Source organism: Chaetura pelagica, unplaced genomic scaffold (assembly GCF_000747805.2).
Source record: "Chaetura pelagica isolate M959 unplaced genomic scaffold, ChaPel_1.0 scaffold49, whole genome shotgun sequence".
Lineage (NCBI taxonomy): Eukaryota > Metazoa > Chordata > Aves > Apodiformes > Apodidae > Chaetura > Chaetura pelagica.
This window is the reverse complement of record NW_009970715.1, coordinates 584550-608778: the sequence shown is the minus strand read 5'-3', so window position 1 is coordinate 608778 and position 24229 is coordinate 584550. Positions and strand designations below refer to the sequence as shown.

General features: G+C 39.1%; 1 protein-coding gene across 1 annotated transcript in view; it reads left to right on the top strand.

Moving 5' to 3' along the window:
* The window catches only part of CUX1 (cut-like homeobox 1), a 200071-nt gene that overhangs the window by 36379 nt on the left and 139463 nt on the right, over positions 1-24229 (top strand). The window contains exon 3 of the mRNA XM_010006050.1: positions 23286-23333. Within this exon, the coding sequence (XP_010004352.1) occupies positions 23286-23333 (48 nt within the window). The remainder of the gene's footprint in view (positions 1-23285; positions 23334-24229) is intronic.

Genomic DNA, 24229 nt, shown 5'->3' with positions numbered 1-24229 from the left:
AATTGTTACTGTGGGGAAGTGGTGTGAGATGATTAGTGGAGAGTTTGGCAATCCACATTAAAAATACACTTTTTATAAGCTAATTATCTAGGGAAATGGTTAGAGATTATCACTTTTAAATGTTCTCTACTAAGATGTACACGTAATATTTTGATTAACAGTCACTTTAAGCTCAATTTAAAAGCAGAAGGAGGAAAACAGAAGGGTGAAAAGATGGGAGCAAAGGAAGGGATCACAACCAGGTCCTCCACAGCTAGGGGGTGTGATGTTGGGCTGCAGAGTGCTGCTGGGGCACTGCTTCTGCTGTTGGCAGCGTTGCTGTTTTGCTTTTCATACATACGTTTATGATAAATCATGTAATTGACATGCATTTAAAATGCACAGGTTGCAACTTGAAAACAGCAATTATTACGTAGAAGACATCAATTGTTCAAAATTGAATTGCATAAGATCATAGGATTAATTTTTTTAGTACTAACTTTCCAAAGGACTCTTATTCTAAGTAGTGATAAAAAAAAATCCTTTTCTCCTTGTGAGCCTGAGAGGTCACTACTTCCTAAATCTCAGTGTTGTAAGGCTTTTTATATGTCCTACAAGATTTGGACCTGAACATGATCATTGCATACCTGCTTTGTAAACCAGTAAGAAACTATAATTTTTCTAAAGCACTGAGGTTGCTGCAGTAAAATACCATGTTAATAATCAGAGCTGGTTAACTAAATGTTACCTGCCCTAGTTTTTCTGGTTGTTCTCCTGATGACTTTATTCAAAATAGTGAATAAATAAAGAAATGCATCAGAAATCCTGCCCTCTACCATTTCCCCCCTTTGGCTTCATGTCAAGAAATGGCACATGACTGCAATTTGGATCTGCACTATTTGCTAACAGAGATCCAGAACTAAGAACAGTGAGAGTTCAAAGCTGGAATTAAGCATGGCCATTGACAAGGACAGCAAAGGTTGGAAAAGGTTAAGATGGTTAGTAAAGCCCTTTCGCAAATATCAACCATGTTGTTTAATAAGTTACCTGGAACCAGTTTCTAGCAGTTTGCAATACAGAGCTCAGGCAGAAAAATTCAACAGAAATCTCATCTCAAGTAACAATAGTGTGGGTAATAATTTAAAAGAGAGCTTACTGGGACCAGCTTTAGAAAGCTTGTGTAAGGAGAAAATTACAGTAGAATAATTTAGAATTGGTCTTTTTGTCACTAGTTTCTAAGCATCACTTGATTAAAAAAATACAAGACCTTATTGTCATTAATTTTCTAGTACAAAAGAATGATTAAGGGAGTAGTTTACACGGGCAGCTGTAGAAGTGGGATCAGCATGAAGGTGAACAAGAGCCCAAAGTAGTTTGAAATCAGTCAAGGGACAATTGAGGGACATCAATAAACTATTTACTAGCTCTTGCCTGGAGAAATATTGCACTTGTGTAGCTGGGTTAAACTTCCAGATGAGGGAAAAATGGGAGGGAAGGTAGAGGAAGGATCAGGAGATCCCTCCCTGCAGGCAAAACAAAGGTAACTTGAAGTTGTGTGTGTGTTGGTTTTAACTATGGCTTTGGTTCCTTGCATTTTGCATAAATTACATGAAAAACAAACCCAATATTTTCAGTAATGTGAGTGTTAAAATAAGCCTCCAACTGTGCTCTCCCACTTCCCCCCCCCTTCCTTTCTTTGATTTTTTCTTTCTCTCTTTCTTCCTCATTTTGGCCTGGAAATTTTGTCCAGGCAGAATTTGAGAAGGTTGGCTCTCTGCCCAGGTTTTCTGACTGTCTGGTGCCCTGGCCTGAACAGGAAATCCCAGGCAAAGCCCCATCACGCATGTGCAGATCAACTCGATAGCACATGCACCAGGAGCCTAAAATCTTTTGTCCCTGACAAGAGTCTCTTGTACGTGCTGCAAAGGAGTGTTAGTGTGAGTGGGGGTCTCAGGTGGGCTCTGCAGCACACGAGCCTCAGTGCAGGCTCTCAAGCAGCATATGCAGCCCATGTGCAGTAAGTCCAGCTCCTCTCCTGGCAGCTGCCCCAAGCAGTGCATGTGAATAGAAAATTGCAAACAGAACCATAATGTTCCTAGTAATGTTTATTTTCTTTAATTCACATAGTAATTTTGTAGGTCTCTGGATGAACAGTAACAGTTTAAATTAGTGCTTCCTTGTGACTTGAGCAGCACTGGGAGTATATCAGCACTTAAGAACTGGTTGAATGGAGAATATTGCTAAGAGATTTCTTAATCCTCTTGTCTTTTTGGTTCAAAACCACTCCATAGCTCTTAAAGATTAAATTTGGTCACTTTGATAAGTCATTTGTGGCATGTGTTGGACAGCAGTAACCATTTATTTTTATTTCAGAAACATAAGCGTTTATGCCAAATAAATCAGCACTCCCTTTTTTCCTAATAGTTACATCTGTTGATGATTTATTTACTTAGGAAAAAGCACAACTAGTAACAAGTGAATGTGTCTTTGATTTGCAGGTTATCCTTTCCCCAAAAGTCTGAGGTGTGTGGGCCTCCAGCTCTTGCTGGAGAAGCTGCTGTTGGCAGAGCTCTCATATAGGGGAGCCTGAACAACACATGCTAAGCTCCATGTTTGTACATAGTAAGTTGGAGGTATTAGGCAGCCATATGTTGGAAGAAAGAAGTACCCTGAATTTCCATCTTCTAATCCACTTGTCTTTTCATTATGTGTATGCACAAAATGTTATTATTTCACTTTTTAATAAATGGAATAATAGTAGTCTTAGTGTTACATATAGCAGATTATCATCTTCAGTTGATTGTGTGTGCACAGCTTGTGTTATCAGAAGATTAAATGAATCTTAAGGAGCCTCTGCCTCACAGTGAGATTTGATTTTCCCCTGTAAGAATGCTGCTTAAATTACTGAGCTATTGCACTTGCACTGCAAACGCTTGGCAGTACAAAAGCCAAAAGGAGGAAAGTTTTGAAGCAGCTCACCTGTCTTGTCAAATGGCTCACCCTGACTGACTAGAAAAGGCCCTATCGCTTTTACCATATGGGATGAATTATGGGCAGATTAAATGCTTCCTCCCTGACTTAATGCAGGGGAGCTCTGCATGTGGAGCTGGTGACAGTATCTGTGCTGTGTGCCTTGCTGGCTTTGCAGCAACTGCTCACGACACAACCTCAGCCTCTTGACTTAATGCAGGGGAGCTCTGCATGTGGAGCTCGTGACAGTATCTGTGCTGTGTGCCTTGCTGGTTTTGCAGCAACCGCTCACGACACAACCTCAGCCTCTTGTAAGAAGTGCTGCTCAAAGCTACTCCCTGTTTATTCATCTATTTTAGAAACCTTGGCACAAGGGACCATGAGAACTATCACCTTACGTAAATCCTCATAAGCTATTCATGTTACTAGACAACTTTGCTCATGCTATTTGATTCACAATCCTCTGCTCCTTTAGTTCTTTCACATATTAACGAGTCTGATCGCTGCTCCATACAAATGAGGCATAATCTGAAGCTGTCAGACCCAAACTGTGTCTTGAACATAAACTAAGTGAATATAGTCAAGTTTCTCTTTAAAGCTAGGAATATTTATAATAAAACTTGTCAGAGCTTCAGTTAACAGTTTACATTGGAAGTATTTTTGGTTGTGAAATTCAAAAACAAGTCCAAAAATTACTTTGCGAGCTGATATTGTATTTGCCTTGCATATGGAAAACTCATGTTGTGCTTTCAACAACAAATGAGAAAATTGTCAAACTTCTATGAAAATTAATTAAACTCAATCGTCTATGAAAATTAATTAAGCTCAAATGAAAATGCGTTAAAACACTTCACAAATTTATACTAATGTGACTTGTAACAATCATAATAAAAAAGCAACAGTTTCTGTTAAGAATAATTTAATTTAGGCTGTGCTGCCTCTTCTGTCATAGCCTGAAACTGGATATATATTGAACAGTGGACTAATCTTTTTTGCCCTGTGATGTTCCCAGTGAAGTATGCTGGATGAAAATGTTTCCTGGCTCTTGTAAACAGCAGACTCTCCTATTTTCTCTTTGCATGCTATTTAGTTAGTACCTCTCCCTCAGACAACGTTTGTCTGCGCTCTTAGATCCTGTCTGATACAAGACTGCATCCTCACAGGGGCAGAGGCCAGCGTGGGGAGAGCTTGAGTCTTACCTCTATTTTTGTTTGTGTTACTCTAATACAAGTGTACAGAATACAGGGATTTGCTTTATACTTCTGAGTGAATGAAGCACAGCAATAAACAATTTATAAATATTGTTATATGACTTTAAACCCCAAATTCCTAACTTCAAAGATGCACGAAAGGCTGACTGTAATAAGAAACTATCAAAAGGAGCACTAGTGGGAGCAGATTATGCTTTTTTTTAGCTACTAGGATATTTTGGACCTGAATGAAGGCTATAGCTTATGAATCTCATTTCCCTTCTTAGCTGTATCAAATGCAGGAGATGAGTGTATCTCAAAAGCGTGTGTTGCAGTGTTAAGAAAAGTTAAACCAAAATGAGGTGTTATGGAACTCAAGTGAGGAGTTTCTGTAGCATCTAAGTCCTCTGTTGAAAGGGAGAGGTCTGATGATACACAGCTTGGCCAGATTGCCTTGAGCATCCTTCAGTTTTGGCCTGCAGTCTAATGGCAAAACTGATACAGTTTAGCCCCTAGATTCAAAACATTATCTTACCCAGTCAAAAACATTATCTTTGTCTAGTCCTGTGTCCAAGGCTAAGCAGATACTTTAAACATAAGTTGAATCAAATGTGTGGAAGATTTCCTTAGCAGTCTTGATGTGAACAGGAAATTGATCCTCCAGTGCAAACGTCCAGAGTGCCAAAAGCTCATTCTTCAGAAAGATAATCAGGCACAAAATGTTGCAAGTTAATCAGTTCAATTTCAGTTTAACATTTACATTCAGTTCAGTTTTAAATAAGCATTTAATTAGTTCTTAAAGTGTATTCGAAATCCTTCATGTTGGACCTTGTAGATAATGAATGATTATATTTGTTTTGTTATTGAAAAGTGAAACCAGATGCAGATTTGCCATCCAAGTTCAGTTCCTTGCTGGCTGAAAGCCTCGGAAGATAGGCCTTTTTATCATTTTGGAAGCATTTTGTGCACTACACTAAAACTGGCTGTTGCATTCTCGAAGGACATCGATTCCACACCATGTTTATGCTGCTGGATCAAAATTCAAAGACATAAAGTGGCAAAATTGGAATCCTCTGTTTGAAAAAATGGAAGAGAAGGGTTTCGTTTGTGGTTAATTCAATAACTCCTGAAGTTGTCACTGCAATTTGCCTGTATTTGTTTCTTTATTAATTACATGGTTGTGCTGTCTAAGCCTCCTCTCTGTCCTTTGGGACCAAATTCTTGTCCTGGGTGAGAAACCACTCTCCCTTTTGTGTTGGGAATCATCGTGTGACTTGAGGCAAGGATTATGCCCCAGCCATTCCTGACTCCAGTGAATTTTCTTCTGGCTCCATGGGTTTCCTGCAGGGCCTCTAGACCTGACCGAGTCTCTGCCACTGCTGCAATTTACTTTTTTCAGGTTAGTGCAGTATTGAAAAGCTGCTAGAAGCCCTGTCTTCTGTGGTGGCTGTGTAAGAAGTACCCATTTTAGATTTACTTGTTAAAGCAGCCCTATCTGCATTCTTAACTGCTTTTGCCTCTTGGGGCAATCTGTTAAGAATCCTCTCTCAGGGGATGCAAAGGGAAAATCCTACTATGTTTGTGATGCATTTAATCCACAGCCTGTCTATACACAGAAATAAATAGAGCATTCACCTTTCTGTCCATGGATTCCTTTCAAATACAATTACAGCCTCACCTGTGGCATCCCGATTCATCAAGATCTGTACTAAGCACTTCTGAATCTTATTGACCACTTGTTTTAGAGGATGATAAATCCCTGTTCTCCCAGAGCAAACAGATTTAATAGAGCAGGTTTTTTTTTCCTTTGATTTATGTTTGCCACGACCAGAAAGCAGGATTTCAGCATCCAGCAGACAGTGCTGCACAGTTACAGAATTAGAGGCAGGCAGAGTCTGTTTTGCTGTTATATGACAAATGGTGTAGGAAGACAGTGACAGTTTATATGTTCATATAGAACCACAGCACTTGTGGCAGTTGTTGCTTCAGGATTAAACTTCCTTAAAAGCTAGCTTTGAATTTAAAGGATGCCTTTGTACAGATGTGACCTCAGTAACTTACTTGTTAGAGAATGAAAAGAACCAAGAAGAGCCCTAAGTATTAGTCTCAAAAACAAAATTTTTAATCTGAGTAGCCTTTCAAAAGTGAAAGTAGTGTGTATTTTACAGGGTTTGGAAGGTTACTGTGGACATTTGAAAAATATTTTTACCCCTCATTCTGTAACATCAATTAGGGCATAAAAGGCAATCTTAAATGCATTTTAACAAGCCACAATGTTAATGCAGAACAGCTGAAGAAATTAAAGAATGACATGCTAAATTGGGAATGTCTGGTAAAATTAGATAAACAGAATAGAATAACCAAAATAAGATTTTGGCTAATGGAATGGGTATGTGGTGACAAGCCTGTGTTTGTATGTTGTCACAATAAACAGTCATCTGAGTTGCAATTATTAGTGATGATGAGAGCAACTATACTTCATTGATCAGAAGATTAAGTGGCTTGTGCAAGATGGTATCTCCAGCTGCTGCTTGCTCTTGATATCATGTGCTATTGGTTTGTATGATTTGGAAGGGCTGCTACACACCATGATATTTGTGGGGTATCTGGGCCTGTCACTTACCTAACTATTTAATCACTTATATTTAGAGCCATGGATATAGTCCAGAAATAGTTGTGTTTACATATTGTCGTCATTACATTAGAATGGGACTTGTCTAAATAATGAAACCCTAGAAGAGCAATATCTCACTTGAAAACTGTGTGTCAATGGGGCTTTAAAATTGCTTGAATATGAAGAGGCTGTTACACAAAATAGATGGATTCTTCCAACCTAAGGATAGGAATCGACGTTTTTCAGAACAGATGTCATTGATAATTTATAGATGGTTTTAAAAATTAAACTTTATATAGAAGCCATCTTAAAAATGAAGTCTTGTCAATGTTCTAAGTGCATTAGGTACATTAAGCAAAAATGTACGCTTCACTCAACGGTATTTAAATACTTCAGAAGTCAAGAGCAACCACGTCATTTGAAAGTCTGGTTGTGTTCAATATTAAAGGCTCATATGAGTCTGTTGGATTCCAGAAAATGTAGTTGTGCTCCTAGGAAGTGTTTTGAAAATAGTAATCCCTGCTTTTATTTCTTACACTTTTGATTGACATGTGAAAGCGAAGGGGATGATTTCTGGAGAAAAGGACACTTTTACATCTCAACATATTTTTTTTGTTGTTTTAGTAAACTGGAAGAATTATATTGATGCCCTCCTCATTTTAAAAACATCTTGACAGTCCTCTCAGAAGGCTTCTGCTCTCTGTGCACTGGACAGTAAAACAGAGCTGGGCAAATTTCTGGAAATCTTTCTGGTGGTTTTGTGGAATCAGGATTTCCTTGTTTAAAAAAAAAAATAAAATCCTTTTTTTTAAAAACTGATCCATCTAAAATGAAGCAGGGGTTAATACACTTCGTGAAGTAAGAAAAATTAAAAACACCAACAACCCAAAACCCAAACCCTGAGGCTCAGCCCAGGAAGATGGGAATTCTGAGATAATATTCAATGTTTCCAAAGGGACAATGCTGTCTCTTGTTGTCGCTGTCTATATTTAGCTACTATGCTCATATACAACTTAAAATACCTAGAATAGCAAGAAGAAATTTTTTTTTTCCTCTTCATTTGAAGTGGTACAGTGTAGGGTTGTTAATTTTGGCTTATCAGAGCTGACACTTGAGTAGGGGGAATAAAAACAGTGGTTTGAAGCTTTAACTCTCTCCACATGTGCCCCTTGTGAGGAACTCTCCTGACTCCAGTGAAACTTTCTTGGCTGTCTTAAATTTTATGCTCCCCATTTAGGAGAGGTTCACAGGTCACTCAGTTGATTTAAAATCCATTGTTGTTTGTGCAGCTGATAAGGGGCTAAAAAGCTATTTGTTAACAGACCTGGTCCAGAAAAGATCGTTAATAACTCTAGGTTCCTACTTGCATCAACTGAAATTCTCCTGATTAGTCAATGTAAACAGTATGATTTATATTTCAAAACTCAAGTTTACATGAAAATGAGCAATAGTTTTCACACTTTCAGGAGCGTTTCATGCTGTTGTAATATAAGTGGTTTTTAAAATTATTTTACCCAGTTATGGAAAAGGTAATGAAATATTTTTGTATGACAATCTGGCAACTCTGTATGTTTTATGAACATATTAGACACTTCAGGGTGCTGGTTTGTAATGGGTAACGCTCCAGAATGTCAGTTAGAGTTGTGAAAAAAAATTGAGTAGAAAAATGGGAGAGAGCAAAGTCCTTGAGGAAACACCCAGACTGGTTTGGATCACACTAATGGCTTACTTATCCAAAAAGTGAACTTGTGGTCAAAAGGAGGATGGTTAACATGAGAGGGTTTGGGGGGACAGGGAACAGAAAGGTTCTCAGGCCAAGTTTTCCTGAGAAATCTCAGCTCTGGCTGAGAGGGAGCCCATGGGCAGGTGAACCAGCAGCTGCAGGGAAGGAGTGGTGCCTGCTGCCCAGCAGTGGGAGTTCATCAGGCAAACAAGAAGGAAAAATAGCCTTAAAAATTATGGGTCTAGCTCCGACATGGTTGGAAAAAAGCAGATTGCAATCTAGAGTGCCAGTCTGTGGAGTCATCTCACTCATCTCTGGTGTGTCCAGAACTTGACCAACAGGGAGTTTTACTCCTTTCTCTATGTTCTGCACTTTTAAAAAAACACATGGAAAGTAACTGAATGGTAATTTTTCTCTTCTAATAGGAGCTAACAGTTGGTTATGCCTCCATTATCTGATAATGGCAGTGAAACATTTTCCTGTTCATATAACAACTTTGTGGAGCAGCGTCAAAAATAATGCATCAGACAGCCTTGTCTGCTTTGATGAATCCATGGCTTCAGTGAACTATCTCAGTCTGCAGATCAAATGGGCTGTTCAAGCGCTGCATGAGCTGTTCCAGCCCCTGAGATGGTAACTTCACCCTGGCATCTTCAAATAGAAAAGCTTTGAGGTGGCTGGTGCAAGGGGGTTTTTGAGGTGGGGTAGGAGGTCTGGGTGGGTGGAGGAGTCAGCCTGTCTTGGAGAAAATCACAAAAGCCTGAGGCTGGTTTACACTCAAAAGTTGTGTGGAAATACATGTTGGTTGGTGGTGGGAGGGGATGTGGGTTTTTGGTTGTTTACCAGTTTACTATACACAAGAATATGGGTGCAGTTACAGTAGCACAGATGTTTATTGATTTTCCCAGATAGGACTCAACTCTCCTAACTTGCAGTTACATCCAGAGTGATGAAATTTCACTGTGTTCCTAGCATTAAACCAAAATAGCACAAATGTCTAATTTGAAAGTTAAGTGACTGTTTCTAGCTGTCTACTTACATGTGGTGTGGTGAAGACATTTTGCACATGTTTATTACAAGGACTGTGTCAGAGCAGGGCTGCTTACCTGAGGTGAGGGAACCGCATGGCAACCGGGGAGCAATCCTGGGGGCTTGACAGAAAAATCCAAGGTGCTTATTCCCATTTATGTAAAAGCTTTAACAGCCTTAAAGATGCCCAGTGATGGAGTGGCAAGAGCAGCTCCCAAAGGGAGCCAGATGGTTGTTGCCACACACAGCATGGGCAAGGGCCAGGCTGCTATTGTGTGGTGTCTCTGACTGACCCGAGCTGCATGTGGCGGGAAGGGGAGAGGGGCAGCAGGGCCCTGAGAAATTACCCTCTTCTCATCTAAATCTAACATGGAGTCAGTTTAATTTTCCTATCTTTTCACATGCAAGTGGTTTACAAAAGGCTTGATCACCTCCAGGCCCTTCTGTAAGTTGTCCAGTGTCTGTTCTTGAGTAGGAAGAGTCCTCTCCAGATGAGCAGGTAACCTACAGAAACAGAGCTTTGAAGCCTTCTTTTAAAATATGAGAAAATATACCAAAGCATGCATTTTTCTTAAGCCTTAATAAGATAAAAATTCAAAATCAATTAAAAACCAACAACTATTACCTATTTTTACAGGCACGGATGTTCAGGATCGAGTAAGTAGAAGTAAAAGTCAAATATGTTGCTATACTGGTTCTGAGAGTCCATGATGTCACTGGTTCAATTTGCCTTTTTTTCCTGACTATCTTTAAGGATTGTCTTAGGTATTTGTCCTGCCCTAGCTAAGAAAGAGATGTCAGAGTTTATAAGGCTGCAGTCAGTTGGGAAACATTTATATCCCTTGGGTGTTAAGAGTGCTTATTCGAATATTGCATTTCCAAACACAGTGTTCCTTTAGAAATGTAAAACAACATAGTTTAACTGCCTGGTGTTAATAAGCAGCTGGCTAAGATATAATCTCCTCTGAACAGTAGCTTTTTCTTTAACTTTTCTTATCTGCATTTCCTAAGACCATTTCACCGGACGAAGTGTCGCATTTTGCAGCTCTCTGAGTCTGTCCCACAGTTTTTAGCCATCAGGCAGTGGCTCTGCTATGATTTATCATCTGCTGAGGTTTCAAGGTGGCTCATAGTCATTATGGCAATTAATTGTTGTATGCATCTTGCACAGGATGATGCTGGCTGTGGATCCTCGCTTTAAATAGTATTTCAAAGCAAACCCTTGTGGTATTTTTTAAAGCATCAGGGTTATTTCTTACTAATGTTTTTCAGGCAGCTGTAAGCCAGGCAGAGGAGCATTTCAGAACTTTCAGCAAAATTAGTAAGGTAATGAAAATGTGCAAGAAACATCATGGGCTTTAACTTTTCTGTGGAAGTGCTGTGAGCTGCCTTTGTTCAGGTGTTGTCAGGGAGCCTGTCAAACACCACTAAAACTCCAAAGTGTTTCAAGTTTAGGGTTTGATGGTATATATATATGTGTGTATAACTTCTTTTTTTTTTCTGTCACTGTTGCTTTTCTGTGACTCTGAACAGGAAGGTCAAGGACTCAATAGATGTAAAATGCAATAATAATGACATCTTGAATCTCTTGAGAGAGGAGGATGTCATCTCCTCACTCAGTACCACATCTTTCCCTGGGAAACACCTTCTAGGTTTTAAATGCAGCACAAACTTAGCAATCAAATATGGTTATATTGAGGAATCGAAGCAAGTACAGTAAATAATAACTGTGCCTACAAGCTAAGCTGTCATTTGTGATATTATTTCCTTGTGGCAATGCTTGGGAGAGCAGAGAGCTACAGATACCAGCTCTGTGTTGTTGTGGACACATCCCCAAAACTGTCAGGGTTTTTTGTTGTGTTTCTCACAGAGTACTAAATTTGCACTTTGACAGTGTTGTCGATTGGCTTGATTTTTAGAGGTTGTGGTTGGTGAAGTTTTTTTTCTGAAAGTATTTTTTTGCATGTGTATTTTCTTTAGAACAAACTTCAAAGAAAATTGTTTAATAAAACGTTTTCTAAATAAATGTTTCTCCACTTGGTCTCTCACTTGAGCTCTTCTAGGTGGCACCATGTCCTGCGTCTGTCACACTCTCCTATTATTCCCTTGTGCATACAAACCTCAATATTTACTTTCAGTCTTCCAAGTTTGTTTACTCAGGTTTCACTGCTGGGTTTGAGGAGCTGTAATTTATCCATTTTGAGCCCTCAGTGGCACTTGGTGTCAATTTGAGGTGTGTTAGGAATATTTAGCTTAAAGCAATTGCTTGAACTTGGTGCACTTTTTGCTTTAGTTGGACAGAGTTTTTGGATTGAGCTAAAAGAAGCCTTCAATATTGAATCACATGCTATTGTTTTTGATTCATTTAAGCACCTTGTAAAAAGTGTCTTGTATATAAAAGATGGTCACAGTAAGATGTTAGAGTATTTTTATGGATTAAAGGGTTTTGCAGGCATTGCTGGAATTCCTCTGTAAGTCCCTGCATACATCAGTCAATCAGTTTTAACCTCTGGTCTTTTTTTTTTGGAGTGCAGATTTCACTTCTTTTACCAGTTTGTGTTAGACTTCTTATGACACTTGGTGTTAATTGATATTTCAGGTAAGCAGTAATGGAAGACATCTGCTGCTTGATGAGGTACATGTCTTTGATAACAGTAGTGTAAATGAAAATGTGAGCTTCACAGCATCTCATTCTGGTTCATTCATATATAGAAATGTATTTCTGAGTGAAATTTTTACTCAAGTGTATCATAATTAAAGTATTTTTACTGTCTTGTAAAGAGTGGGAAAATGCTTTTGAGAAAAGTAGTTGACAGTTTGTCTAATTTAGCAGTACTGCAGATCAAGGAAGTTTGCCACAAAGATAGGAATAAGGTAAAGAGTTTGAAGCTTAGGTTAAAATGATTGTAGATAACTTGATCTGTAGTTGCCATATATAGTCATACAAGAAAAAGTCTGCACAAATCCTCCAGACGTTTATGGACTTCTCTGATTCATCTGTCAGAGCCAAACAGCTCCAGCCAAGAGATAGGGAATTTGTTAAACTGCATTAAGTTCCTAAATTGCTGTAGCCCAAAGGAGCAATTCTGCCTTTTTAAGGGGGAAGAGTAGGAGGGAGTAGGCAGGGAGGATAATGCAATTATGAAGTCTCTACTTTTGGTAAGACTTTCAAGAAGATGAGTAACATTCTAGAGCTCTTTAAAAAAAAAACACAACACACACACACACAATAACTTGAATTAATTTCCGTTGCTATCATCAAAAGCTGGCTTTCTAAATTTAGCAGTTTCCTATAGACTCTCAGCTTATGCTAGCAACAGTTAAACTATTTTTCCTTAAGTGCAATTTGTCACCTCCCCCTTCTAAGTTAGTAGAAGATAAGCTTGTATACACAACACACACACACACAATAACTTGAATTATTAATTTCCGTTGCTATCATCAAAAGCTGGCTTTCTAAATTTAGCAGTTTCCTATAGACTCTCAGCTTATGCTAGCAACAGTTAAACTATTTTTCCTTAAGTGCAATTTGTCACCTCCCCCTTCTAAGTTAGTAGAAGATAAGCTTGTATTAATTCTGTTGATTTATTGTTACACAAGTATGTCTCATTTTAATCTGCTATTGAGTTCATTGTGATTCAGTGCTAGGCTCACATGCCTTCAAAGCCAGAAAAAAGTGCACCTTTCTGCCTCTCCTTTTTTAATTTTTGATTCTCTGGGTTTCTTTTCCTGGTTTTTTTGGTGCTTTTTAAAAATCTCTTTTCTTCCCCTGTCTCCCCCCACCCCAGATTCTGGAACAGTTCAAAGTTCAGCAGATGAATTTGGGAATTACTCCCAGCTGAGGCTATATATTACAGTTGTGAGAAGGTGATTCTGCTCAAAAGCACTTTAAGTGGATTGTTTTATTTCTTAAGTTCAACTCACAAAAAAGGTGAATGTGTTGAATAAATCTGTAGTGAGATTTTGCTTTCTTTCATCTTGATGGTTCATTTATATCTGCAGTGTGCTACCAAAGCATGTGCATTATAGGCCTGAGTGTATTTCATTAGGAATTTTGCCAGGAAGTGTAAAGGCAGCAAAAGTTTTTCTCCGAGTTGCTTCTCTTACCAAAGCAACACGAGAAGATCTGTGCTATGTTTTTTTAAATTTAGGTCAGGAGGATGACAGTTATATTAATTTTCAGGTGTTTTTTACCAGGTATGCTAAACTAGTTGTAGTAAACCCTTTGGGTCTATATCCTGATGTTTTTGACGTTGTCAATTCTTTTTTTCTTCGAATTTCTCATCTTTTTAGGAATCTGAGGTTCCGGCTTTAGCTGCATTTAAAGGGTGATGATAAAGGCACAGTAACCCAGGAGGCACACCAGGCAGCTAACCAGCAGCTCCTTGCATAGAAGAGGTCAAAAGAACATAAAGATAATATAGATGATGAGCACAAGAGTTTTAACGAATGTAGAATGTGGATTTGCAAGACAGGAAGCTTTTCCCTCTGACCCTTCTGAAACAGCAAATTTTCTGTAGGAGCAACTGGCTTTTGAGTGAAACTTGCATGGTTAGGATCAAGATCAAGTGAGCAAATCTTACAAAAAGATTTAGAGGATTTCTTAGTATTGGATTTTCTTGCTTTGGAATAATAGAAGAAGGCTGACTATAATGATAGAAATCAGTAAATACACCTGTGTTCTTACATGCAGGTATGTCGGGGTATGATTAATGCACAGTTTGTTCACAGCTAGATTTTTAACCTGTATTTAAGAGATAAGTAGGGAAAACAGTTTTGCAATATCTGATGTCTCTGCAATGTACAGACTGGTGCACTCCTCCCTGCCCCCCCATTTTACAGATATTCTGTAAGGATCTGTGAGATGAAGCATGGTTCCTTATTATTATATTTAACACAGACTTATTCTTATTAGAAACATAACCTGACCTTAAAGTGAGATGCTTGTATTTTGGAAATCTTGCCACTCAACCGATAATGGGTTATAAAAGATGTTTTTCAGTACTCTCACTTTTCCTAAATAAAACTGTCAATTTAAGTTAATGATTTCTGAATGGTCCTACCCATCTTTTCCTTGAGACTGAGGAGAAATCCAAAGCTCATGAGTGCAGCCCTGCCAGATGGGCACCCAGGTTTCTGGTTTCATCCTCCAAGAAGGCAAGACTGAGGGCTGAAGTAGCGTGCACACTGCTTCAGACACAGCTCTGCTTGTGTGAAAGGAATATGGAAAATTACAGGCACAATTATGGTTTCACATTAAGTATTCTTCTTTTTAAATCCACCATGTGAAGCATTAGTCTGTGTTTGAACTGGTGTTGTAATTGGACCACAGTACTTAGTTGCATTTTCTTGCAGAGTCGTGGCCCATGTCATTAGCTTCTCATTAGACACGTTAATTTTCTAAAACTCATAATATTAACCTTTATTCAGAAGTTCCCCATTTTACATGGAAGAGAAACCTCTTTTCTGCAGGCTGTAATTCTGACTAATCAGAAAAGCATTTTGAACTCTTCATAGACTTTTAAAGGGAAAAATGAGACACTGTAGTGGATGGAGAAGGATCCTGCAAGATGTGATTTGGGAGGAGTGTTAAGGATCTTTTCCCCTGGAAAACACAATCACAGAGGCAGAGAACTTGCAGAACAATGTGGAGTTTTTGGTGGGACAGAGCAGTTCTGGCTAAAACTTGCCAAATATAGGTGAGGCTGTTTATTGGGATGCTCAACTAAGCAGTCAGCTTGCTTTCAGTTTTATTGGACAAATGTACTCATCTAATAAAATCTGCAGGTACTTAAAACACCTTGTTACCAAGTAATTATCTTTTCTGTATGCAGACATCCTGGCCTAAGCCCTAAGAATAAGAATGGTGATTCTGGGTTTTGCTGATATGTGGCACGAACAAAGCACTTCAAAGATTCTGAAATAGTTATTTGGCTAATCAGATGTGCTTTTCATTACATAAATAAGTAGTTCTGCTGACCTGGGATCATACAGCGTCTATCGTGACATGTTTGGTGTCACCTGCAGCCTTCAGCAGGGACAACAGGGTTTAACTGTTAGCAGGAGGAAAAATTCCTGTGGAGCCATTATCCAGTATGTAGCCTTTTAAATTAATATGTTTGTTAAAAATTATGCTTGATTTTTTTCTGTGTCTTGGTGAGCTCTTAAATAAGTTATCTGTTGATGTTTGGGGTTTTTTTATTCCCTACTGGAACTTTAGTGACCAAGCTTTCATTTCACTACAATTTGCTCCTTCCAAAGCTCTACCTGAATCTTTTTTGTTTTAATTAATTTTTGTTGTTTCCTAGCAACTCTTAGTTTTTAAGTTCTGAATTGCTTCTGTTCAGTGTCTTTTCTAGCCAAAGTTAACTTGCTGTTTTATAAGTGACAGCCAGGTTTCAACATGATTCTAAAAAGCACAGTTCACTAAATTAATTTGTAAAGGTAGTTTCTTTTTCTATTAAATGTAGTCTGTATATATATATATATAGTGTATGTGTGTGTGTGTGTATATATATACACACATACATATATGTAGATGGGTGCAACAGGTCTTCTTTAGCACAGTTGATTTTTAAACAGTTGTGAAGGTAACCAGTCTGTTTATACTTGCTTCATAGGCACAGAGTAAACTGGTTAGCTTTTTGTTTATTTTAACTTGGAAGAAGCTATAAGAGGATTCCATTAAGACTCGGGCAAGTGAGTAGTTCCATTGACAGGAAAGTGCCAGTCCCAGACACAAGGCAACATGGCAAGTAGACATCCTCACATATAGGCCATTTTTCTTGTGCTTGGGAAGGGCATGGGTTTGCCTCTTTGCCATTGAAATGGACCCCAGGACCAGCCCCAAATTCTTGCTGGCTCTAGACTCGTTTCCCCGTGGTTTATTAGGAGCCTGTGTGGTCTACAGAGTTTGGTAGAAACAAGGGTGTATCCACAAAGTAAGTCTTGAAACTTCTGTGTCTGCTGCCCATGTTCACTTTCTTCTGGGGGTGTCATGTGGCTGCAATTTTACAAAATGCTCTGAGGTGGTTGAATAGCAAAAATTCATCACTTTCCAAGGAGTCTCTGTTAGTGTGTGTTCTGTAGGCTGGGTATGCCCTAATCCATAACCTTTCTGAAGTGCAAGCTTCTCCCCCTGAATTGCAATGCATGTGTTTTTGCTTAAAATTCTCCCTTCAGCTCAAGTCTGCTCTCACTAAGTCAGCCTTGGAGTATTTTTTCACTTCTTGCTGGGTGGGTCCATACACTGAAAAATAGGTCAAGAACAGTAATCTAAATCTACTGCTAATAAATAATTAAAGCTAATGGAATTTGCACAAGATCTGTGAGCTGAAATATTTCAGAAAGTACTGTGGTGTACATTTTGCAACTCTAAATCAAGATTTTTTATTTATCATTGTGCTAGGTTGAAACATATCTATAAATGTAACTTGAAAAGATTTTTATTTTTTTGTCCAGAGAAAATAGTGGCCTGTTAGTGTGCTAAAATAACTAAAAATATAGAAAATTGATAACATCATGATTCATTATTTAAGGATCAGATCGCAAGTAAATACTTCAGCAGCCTTAAGCAATAAGGTTCTATATCTCATTAAATCATAGTGTAAATTGAGCAATACATTGTTTGCTCATATGATTTAATTTACTTTACATTTTAGGAATTAAATAAGTCATCTAAGTTACTGCATAATGCCTGTTTGGACAACTATCAGGGATTTCAGTTTCATATCTTTTCAAGCAAAACAAAGTGGAGATTGCTTGAGCTAATTAAACATAAAGACTTAAATGTTTGACTCCAATCATAGGAGCTCAGGATCTCTGATGAAAAAAATGGCATATTCTGGATTTTTTCATAGCTGAAATAAAAAATAAAAAGAAATAATATTTAAAGCTTAGGTAATGGTAGGTGAGCATCTGACTGTGTGATCCCAGCTTGTTCACCAGTTTACCCATAGCAGGGTGAAGCATATATGCTTGCTGTCTCTCTCTAATTAACAAACAGAACTGCTTACTACTAATTACAGTTAACTTGCTGATTTCTGTGTTTCACAGTGACATGTTGTGTCCTTGAAGTTTATAATAATCAAACACACCTCGGAAGTTGATGCCAGCGTTCTTCCCAAATCCTTCATGCCTGGCTGCTTTTCACCTCTCCCTCTTTCAGCTGTATTTCTCAGAGAGAGAAGCTCAACAATATTACTGAGATAATAGCTGGGTGGACAAAGTGTATGGAGCTCTGCCTGTGAGGGCACACAGATAAACAGAGGAGGGGAAACCTAATAGCAGCTACCTGAAAGGAGGTTGTAGGGGGGTAGGTGTTGGCCTCTGCTCCCAAGTAAGGAATAACAGGATTAGAGGAAGTGGCCTGAAGTGGATTGGATATTAGAAAGAATTTCTTTACTGAAAGATTGATCAGGCACTGGAAGGGGCTGCCCAGGAATGTGGTAGAACCACCATCCCTGGAGGGATTCAAAAAACATGTAGACGTGGCATTTCAGGACACGCTCCAGTGGGTGGTGGGTTGTGGGGTTTTTTGGTGTGTTTTTCTTCCTTTGGAGGGTGGCAGGGCTGACAGTTAGACATGGTGATCTTGGAGGTCTTTTCCAATCATGACAATTTGTGATTTGTGATCCTCCCAGCTGAAGAAACAAATATCCATCAAACCAGCACACTGCCCCTCTTGAAAGAGGGGCTTGAACCTGGTTGCCAGTTTTTGACACACGAGTTCCTCTCAAGGCCTTGCTGCATCTTGTGTATGTGGATTGAACTGAAAAATACCTTCCCACACAGTCAATATATATTGGGTTTTGTTCTGGGTTGTTTTTGTTTTCTTTTTATTCTCTCCCCCCCACACACACCCTCCCCCTTTCTTTTTTATAAGTTCTCACAAGAAAGTATCTGGAATCACAGTGTTCAGCCCTGCCAATTTTGAGCACAGGGCCACCTGTTCTTCCCTTATTACATGTGGACTAACAAGGAAGGAAACGCGAAGGGGTAAGATGGCAGGGAAAGCTGTAGCATCTTGCTGGTGATAAGGCAGCTCAAAAATAGGTTGTGACAGCTGAACTAATGATGTCACGGATGCTGATACGGGGGGACTGGTTCTCATTATGATTTCTCTGCCAGACTTTGTGACATTCACCAGCCAATGCGTGTCCCAGTGAGAAAATATATAGAACATATCATAGGACATGGTGCAGGAGGTACAAAAAAGAACAGTTGTCAAGTTTTTTCTTTTGTTTTGCAAGAGCACAGTATTTCTGTAGATGATAAAGGTGTCTAGGTGAAGCTTAGCCTTGCCCAACCACTTTATCAGAGTAGGGTCGTAGGGGCTCTTGTTGTGACATTTAGAGAGAAGCATTTTGGAGGTAAATGAGATGAGGCAGTTTGTGAGGAGATCAGAAAGTGCTGTGTAGCTTTAGACCTCAAGTAAACTACACATACAGGGTTGGTACCCTGGCCATTTGTATGTTCTTTGTACTGTACACTGTGTATTAAGATAGCAATAGATAATGTAGCTTAGTTGTAAGAAAGTGCATTTGTTGCCCAGATTTTTACCATAGACTTACTTTCAATTTATTTTCCCTAAAATTATTTTTAATGAGAATAGAAAGGGACTTAAAAATTATTTGGATTCAGATTTCATTCTGTAGTTACTTAATCAAAATGTAAACTCACTGTTTATACTGTTGTCAAGGGAAAATGCTATATTAGCTTTCAGCGATCAGATTTGATTCAGATAATGATACAGCATCCTAATTCAGTCCCTGCTTCACATATTGAGTTTGTCTGTGATGGAACCTTTTTCAGAAAACTGCTTTACCCTGATAAATCACTGAGAGAGAGTGAGCACATGTTTAGATGGCATGAAAAAATAGGCTAATAATGTGATTGTATCAGAGTTCTCAAATATTTCAATGCATTTGTTTTGATAAATTATAATTTGTTTTAATGTTCAATTGCATGTAGCCTTTTTAGCTGCTCTGCCTGATAGCAATGATTTGCTAGCTGGATACGAGTGCTGGAGTTGGTTGCTTTTCCTGTTTTGATCACAGCCCAGGCAGTAAAGGCCACTACACTTTAAACAGATAATAAATCATATGGTGTCCTTACTAACCGACATTACAGATTCCCCTGGGCCTGAACTGAATGTCCTTTCTGTTCAGTTTAGTGCAAAGAAGGTAAAATCTTATTTTATGTTAGTGTAATATTTTGAGACCAAGTCTGATGAGGAATTTTTCCAAACTGCCAAAAATAAATCTCACCAGCAGCTTTAGCTGGTGACTCGAGGCATATGTGTTCCTGACTTGTGTTTATTTTTATTTCCCTTTTGTTGTGAGCTGTCTAAAGTTTTGATGCAGATTAGCCAAGGAAGGATTAAAAAGTAGACTATAGACTCTTTCCAAGGGGGGAAGGAAGAGAGAAAAGAAATCAAAAACTGGTGTGAAGGTGTTTATGCCTTTTGTTATGGGGTGTGCCACTTATCCACTGACCTGCACGGCATATTTGCTTGCATTTAAAATACTGGAGTGTCCTGGTTTGAGCCAGGATGAATCCACTTTTACTGTTTGTTTAGTTGTTTTTTTCCTTCAATAAGCACGGAATTGGTAACACTGGAAACTCCTTGCAGTTACTTTTCTTAGACTGTTTGCTCTGTGCAGATAATGGAAGTGGGATGCTCTGTCTCCACTGTTCAGCTGCAACAGATTTCAAGTTATTGCTAACATTTCAAGTTGTCAGAGCATTTTACCCTGTTAAACTATGTGCTCTAATGATCAGCATGTCCCAGGATTGCCCTGAATTGATTACTGTGATACAACCAATTGCTTGCCAGTGGGACTGAATCACTTTGAGCTGTGTTCTCCACTGGCATGCAATGTTTTAAAAACAGTTTTCCCACCAACAAAAGCTGCTGTCTAAATCAAGCACAACAGGTTTTCCCTTTATGGCATGAATTTTGCTTGGTAACGATGTGATTGCTGGGATGAGTGTTTTAGCATCCTGAATTTGCTAAATGAAGTATGTGTGGGAATCAGATTTTGCACTTCAAAGTTTTCTCCCTTTTTGACAGCCTGACCAACTGTTTTCTTAGCTTTGGGATGCCCCCTTTTTTCCCCCTGCTTCTCTCCCTTTTGTCTTGATATAAACAACTACCAACAACATCTCTCATGAAAGATGAATATGAAGGCAAAGTCCTGACATAGTTTATATGAGGAAATAAAAAGTGCTGGAAATCCTGTCTTTCAGAAGTTAGTGCATGTCAGATGATGCAGTTCAGCAGCAGGCTCTTGGCTGGAGCTCACCATGCACACAATGAGCAGCAGGATTTTGGTTCTCCTGCCTTCAGAGCTGGCTGTGCTTTATTTCACTGGATGCCATCATGGTGCTTTGTCATCTGCTGATGTACCTGGGGTGACTTTTGGTGCTGACACTGTGTGCTTAGGCAGTGGGGATAATGCCTTGCTCTTGAGAGCCCTGCAAGCAAGAGACTTGTGGCTGGGCTGGAATTAGATCTCCTCTATTTCTGCTTTTAGTTTTGACATCAGTTTGCTGGCTCGTGCCAAAGCAGCCAGTAAATTCAGAGGCAATACCAGGAACAGAAGCCCTAAACATGATGATTTCCTATCAGCTGAGATTCTTATTTCAAGAAACATGGCTTTGCTTGGATAGCATTATTTTTCCTCATTTTATACAATTTAAAAGGTTACCAGAAGCCTGACTGTAAATCTGATGTCTCTGTTTGTAATTTCACTGTGCATTGAAACCTACCATGTTAGATTTTGGCGCTGAATGTGGGCATTTATTTTGCCATTATGGTTATTGTTACTTTCTTCAATGTCACTATCATCAGGTTACAAAGAAAACATGTTATAAAACATGCTCAGCCCTCCCAGGTCTCCCAGAGTAGTCAGAAGTGGGGGAAAAGCTGTTCAACCTGCTGATTTGTCTTGGTAGAGGTGTAATTTGTAGATGTTTGTGATACTCAAGGACAGTATCTAACCTTTTTCTGTCCTAAACCAGGCAGCAGAAAATACCAGGAAACATTTAGGTGACTAGACTTGGACTAAGAACAGAAGGGTTGTTTGGTTTGGTGCTGAACAGGGAGCTTATAAAGTTGCAACATTATCCTTGACTTGATAGGGATTAGCTGTTAGTGCAATAACCATGTAAGAAGTGAAATTTGGCTGATCATTTGTCTTTGATGGCTTCATTTGTGTTTGGCCCTCCAAGCCATTTCTTAGGGAGTGGGAGAACTCCTGATACTCCAACTCTCGGCATGACTTGTCACTTAAATGACAAAAATCACTTCTCTCAAAAGCCTACTTTTTCCTTCAGGAAAATCAGATTTAGTCCAGGGCTAAGGGTGTTTTGGTGAGTAGTTTAATGTCCAATATGTTGCATGACTCTTGATGTAAAAGTGAATGCACTGGAAAAGAGAATTTCCTAACTTATTAAGGTCACCTATTCCGAAAGGCCCAAGGCTTCAACAGACCCTTTTTATATAGAGAAGGTACTTCAAAGACCTCTTCATGACCTTTTGCATGAGAGTCAGGGTAGCTAAGGAACTGTGGCCTTGGTGGGGTTTGGAAGATTTCATGGTTTCTTAAGCAGCTGTTGACTGTCCCAGTTGTGAGCTGTATTCTCAGAGCATCATAGGACTCCTGGTTGGAGAGAACGTTCAGAGGCTGACAAGATCTTACCTGGCCCTTAAAGTAGGTCTTCAGCTCCCACACTAGGTCTGGTTACCTGTGCCTTGGAAATCTCCAAGGATGGGAAGTCCACCTTCTTCCTGGGTAATGTGCATCAGTGCTGCACTCCTAGATGATGCAGCATCGTGTTATTGTTTTATATTTCTTACAAATTTATTTCTAGCTGTATTTGTGCTATGAAGTTGCTGCTTTTGTGCCTTGTCAGTGGAATACCACAGCAAAAATAGGAGTCCAGTTTCTTGGCTGTACATGAATAATACAGTGTTCTCTGCAAAGTTACAGGATTTTATTCTTCAGGCAGGCACAAATTGAGAATTCTGAGAATTTGTAAGTGAATTAGACCCAAACCAGGTTAAAAGTGGAGCCACTGAGAATTTTATGCAAGACAGATATAGCTCTGTTGTGCTAAATCATCTTGGTTGCTAAGTAAAAATATGCTATAAACTTCTTGAGTGATTCTATGGGCTGTATTTTAATGAATTTTGTAGCACTAACTGTGTTGTAATTCTGAAAAAGGAATGTTGAGTTTTCCAGAAACCAAGAAACAATACTGCCTTCTTCAAGGTGGCTATTTCGAGTTCTCTGATGGCTAAATTCAGAGCACTCTGGAGAAAATCATGAAGAAAATAGACCTTTTACAAAATGGCAACACTCGTACTTGAAACAATGGTCTAAAGTCATCTTACTTTAAGCCTACCTTCCATTTGTGGAAATTCCTTTGGCCTAAGTTCAGAGGTGTAGCTGCTCTTTAGGTAGATAGAGGCATTTACTTCTAATCTCTTTAGAGTTTCAGCTGAATTATGAGATTGAAGGTGTTCAGTGCTTACCCAGCATCCCTACATTTTGTTAATTAATAGTGTTTGCAACAGAGACAGGTGTGTGTCAAACTGGAAATGCAGACTTGTTCAGAATGAATTTGCAGTATACTTTTACTCTAATCAAAGCTCCCATAAAATGCAATTAGGATTGAAGTAGTATTTCAGACCTGCAAATAGTGTTAGGAAAAACTTCACAATGACTTGTCCTTTCATATTTTTCTGATGAATTGTCTTGCTTCCATCTTCTAGGACCTGCGCAAACAGGTAGCTCCATTACTGAAGAGTTTCCAGGGAGAGGTAAGAGCTGATGCTTCTCATGGTGCTTTCACTGTTGCTTTACCTGAGTCTGGTGTGCTGGCATTCTTTCAGCAGGGCTGGGTGTCCAGAGCTCTTGAGCAGAGAGCATTGCAGGGGTTCAGCCCTGCTGTGTTTTGCTGTGTGTGTGACATGCTGGGTTTGTGCTGGACAAGCTGAACTGGTAAAATCACTTTGCAGTCAGCAAACCTGAGCAGAAGCTGCTGTCCCTTGCAGGGACCTCAGGTGGCACATGCTACCTTGCCATGCCTCAGTGACTCAATGAACATTTAATGAATGCAATGTAATGTACATATAAAAATAGGAGCTATAAGGCTTTTCAGCTGTAAAACATTGTATTCTAGAGGGCTTGATGGCAAACCTTAAGATGGCAGGTGTTTACTGGGAAGTGTTAACAGCTCTGGTGCTGGCTCTTACTTTGATTTCTCTTCACACCACTCCACTAAGAAACACATGATTAGAGTGATCACAGGTTTAAAATCCAACTGTTGTTATTTTGAAGAATTTCTATAGCAAAAGGCAGCTGGGCCAATTACAGATTTTTACATTTTAACTGTGGACAGCACTGAAGCACTCACTTCACGTGAGTGCTTAGGCCAGATGGGAGCTGTTGTACTGCCTCCAGGAAGGTGCCATCTATGAAGTCTGCAAATTATATTTCTCCTTTTAAAGATCAGTGCCTGCGTGGGGTGGTAGATTTAGGTTTTAGCTCACACTCTTGTTAGACACAGTAGAGCTCTGCTCTTAAAGTTAGCTGTGTTAAAGTAGCAACACTTTACTTTCTCAATCTTTGAGTTGTTGGCTGATTTTGTACTGTTGCAGTTCCCATCAGGGCACAGAGAAATTCAGGAATGTGTTTTCAGAAGTCTGTGTAGGGA